We start from the raw sequence: 3,149 nt of genomic DNA on the forward strand, positions 1-3,149 counted from the left end.
CCCCATCCCCTCGAATCGTCACTTAAAAAGGAGCCACCACTGTAACCCTTCCCTTGCCGCCAGCAGCAGACTGGGAGCCAGAGGAACTCTTAGCAGTTGCTTAAGGAGCCATTACGCCCCTCCCTGCTACCAGACACAATCCCCCCCACAAAACATAACATTAGGTCAATTTACATTTAGGCAAAATTAACAGAATCACCCGGAGGCAGAAAATACAGAATCACCCCGAGGCAGAAAATATTTAGGATCAGATGATTTTGCTGGACACCTATTTCCAGCCAGTTCACCAGACAGTTACTGCAGCTGTCCTTGGAGGGACCCAGGTGCGAATACAGCCCTGCAAGCGCAGCTGTGGTGTGATTTCAGATGAAATCAGGGTTGCCAGTAAACAGGTAAGAACTTCATTCTCCCTGTGTAACGTTTGCCCTTGTTTGTGCCTAATGAAGCGTATCAGGGCTCATTTAGTTTTTTGACTTATTGAGATGTGAATTTTTGGCTAGAGAGCACAGGGAAGCAATTCAAATATGAGTCAGATTCCTCCAAGAAGCGGTTTCTTCCAGTCTCTGCAGGCTGTTACTGCAGTGCTCCAAGGGAAAGAAATCCAACTAATTGCTGCTGCTGATTAGATCACCCAGATACAGAAAAGTCCTCAGAAGAACTGAAAATAGGGAAACGCAGAAAGCTGCTATGTAACAGAAGGCATATTAGCTAGACATGGGAGAAAATAGCCTGCCCTGAGGTACAGGAAAGGAAGAAGATGCTGTTTCAAGTGATTAGACCCGGAGATCCCATCACGGATAACTGGAACCATCTAGGAAGAGAACTGGCCATGAATGTTCTGATGAAATAGATTCCACATGTATTTGGCAAAAATTCTGCCTTGGATTAAGCGATCTCAGTTTGAATTGTTGAGTCTACTCGCAGTAAGTAGAAATTCAGCCCACTCCCACCGATGGAAATTTGTGTCTTTAATTTTGCTGCTCTAAAGAAACAACATTTCTTTAGCTGCGGGAGATGGAGGCAGCACAGTTGTGGAACACTGTGGGTTCCGGTGGTGCGTACACCTCTGTGAATGGTGAAAAATCTTACAGAAAGGCAACTACCCTCTGCGCCAGCAAGTCCATGGAGACAGGGACCACACTTACATGACTGCTCTGGAAAAATTTCTAGTGGTTTAAAGAATGATGCTTGGGAGGCCAGAGAAAGGCCGATGCCAAAATGGTGCTTACCCCCTCCTAGCCTTCCGGTGGCTGTCGCACAGGGGAAGCTGTTCCCTGCCTCTCCAGCCAGTGTCCATGCATTCCAGTCCCTCCCATGCTCCCTGCCACAGCACCACCATCTCCGCCTTTCCATCGCCCTGTGGGACAGGCAGCTGCCTGCCTGCAGCACCCAGTACACAGCGGGGCAGCTGGTGGGGCAGATGGTGCACAGGCTGTTCAAACAGAGGAGATGGCAAGGTGACTATGCAGAGATTTGTCTGCCCTGGAGCTGTTGCCCATTTCTCTTTTGTAACCCACCAAGGTAGAGTGGGAGGGCACAACTGCCAGGCACAAACCGAGCTGAATCTTCTATTTCACTCTGCGGTGCTGCCCGTTAGCTGGAGGTCACTGTCACGGCAGATGGGCGGCTCAGGACCGCTTGTGTGGTCTCTGTCCATGAGCTACGATCTACTTGGAACTGTAGGTGCCCGTGAAGCTCTAGCGTCATCCCCTCCTGCTGCAGGATCACTGATGACTGTGACTAGTTCATGAGATGTAACTTAGATGACTGCCACCAGACCCATGGGAAGATGGACGATGGTACTCTTCAGTCCCTTCTCTCCTCAGGTGCTGATTCCCCTCTTCACAGGGCAGCCACTGCCCCCCGAGAAGCTCCAGGAGGTGATGGAGGGGCTGTCCACTTCCCTGAAGCAGTTTGAGGAGAGGTTTCTGCAGGACAAGGCTTTTATCATCGGGAGTGAGATCTCTCTGGCCGATCTTGTGGCCATTGTGGAGCTGATGCAGGTGAGCACTGCAGTGCGGTGAGGAAGGCTCAGCACGATGCTGTGGGGCAGGGAGGGGGCAGCATGTGGTGACACTTCACTAGAAAGAGGAGTGAGGACACATCTCAACAGAACTGGCCTGGGACAATCAGGAGAATATGGGAGTGGGTTCAGAAAACCAGTTAAAAAAAAAAAAGCTGGCTCATCCGGCACTGAGGAACTGACTTGTAACTGCCCTTTAAAACACAGGCTCGCTTCTGTGTGCCCCAGAGAGATACACCCGACCAGAGATTTCCCTCATCCTAGTGCTCCTCTAGGAGCTCTTCGTTTTTTTCCTCCTGCCTGTACCTGCAGATAAGATATTTGGTGCCTGTTTCGATGAAGAAGCGACTGCCCAGTGCCTCACTGTTGCTCTCTCCCCTTTCTGCAGCCCGTTGGAGTTGGCTGTGACATCTTTGAGGACAGACCCAGGCTGCTGGAGTGGCGCAGGCGAGTGGAAGATGCTGTGGGGAAAGAGCTTTTCTTCCAAGCCCATGAGATGATTCTCAATATCAAAGAACTGAGCAACGTTCAGATCGATCCACAGCTGAAAGAGCAGCTGGCACCTGTGCTGATGAAGATGTTGAAATGATTTAACCTATCTTACCATTTTTCCTGCCCTTCTTTTTTTTTAACTTCTTCTCTGACCTCCAGTTCTCCACGTACCTGGAAAGAGCGCTGTCATTCTAACACAGGAATTGCAGTGTTTCCCCCGCTCCCAACCAGGCCTGTCCTGTATCCTTGGGGGTGGAAGCTGGGGAAGCTTTGAGACCTGAAACATTAAATTTATACAGAAGGCTGATTCCCTGCAGATCACTTAACATGTGCATCTGGGTTTTATTTCAGTGTCAGTCTTCTCAGAGATGGTAGAGACACGAACGGTATTTCCTGACAAAATTTGAGCCAGCCTCCGAACTGGGAACAAGAGAACTGTATGGGATGAGGATCATTGTTTTCAAGGGGTTTTAACATTTGCAGCTCATTCCCAAATGGCAAGCTCTGCCAAGCGTGCCTGATCCTCACCTTCCCAGCACATGTCCACACAGACAAGAACAGCACAAAACTACAGGCAGTCACAAAAGTGAAAAAAGACATTGAATTTATTTTTTTTTAAAGTTTCTTATTGCTG

General features: G+C 49.3%; 1 protein-coding gene across 1 annotated transcript in view; it reads left to right on the forward strand.

Moving 5' to 3' along the window:
* The window catches only part of LOC104471537 (glutathione S-transferase theta-1), a gene marked incomplete at its 5' end in the record, with an annotated part of 4,914 nt that extends 2,302 nt beyond the window's left edge, over positions 1-2,612 (forward strand). Inside the window, 2 exons of the mRNA XM_010086911.1 lie at positions 1,827-2,003; positions 2,412-2,612. Coding sequence (XP_010085213.1) covers positions 1,827-2,003; positions 2,412-2,612 — 378 coding nt within the window. The remainder of the gene's footprint in view (positions 1-1,826; positions 2,004-2,411) is intronic.
* Between the last annotated feature and the right edge of the window lie 537 nt (positions 2,613-3,149).

The sequence above is a fragment of the Pterocles gutturalis genome, unplaced genomic scaffold (genome assembly GCF_000699245.1).
Source record: "Pterocles gutturalis isolate BGI_N339 unplaced genomic scaffold, ASM69924v1 scaffold30771, whole genome shotgun sequence".
Taxonomy (NCBI): domain Eukaryota; kingdom Metazoa; phylum Chordata; class Aves; order Pterocliformes; family Pteroclidae; genus Pterocles; species Pterocles gutturalis.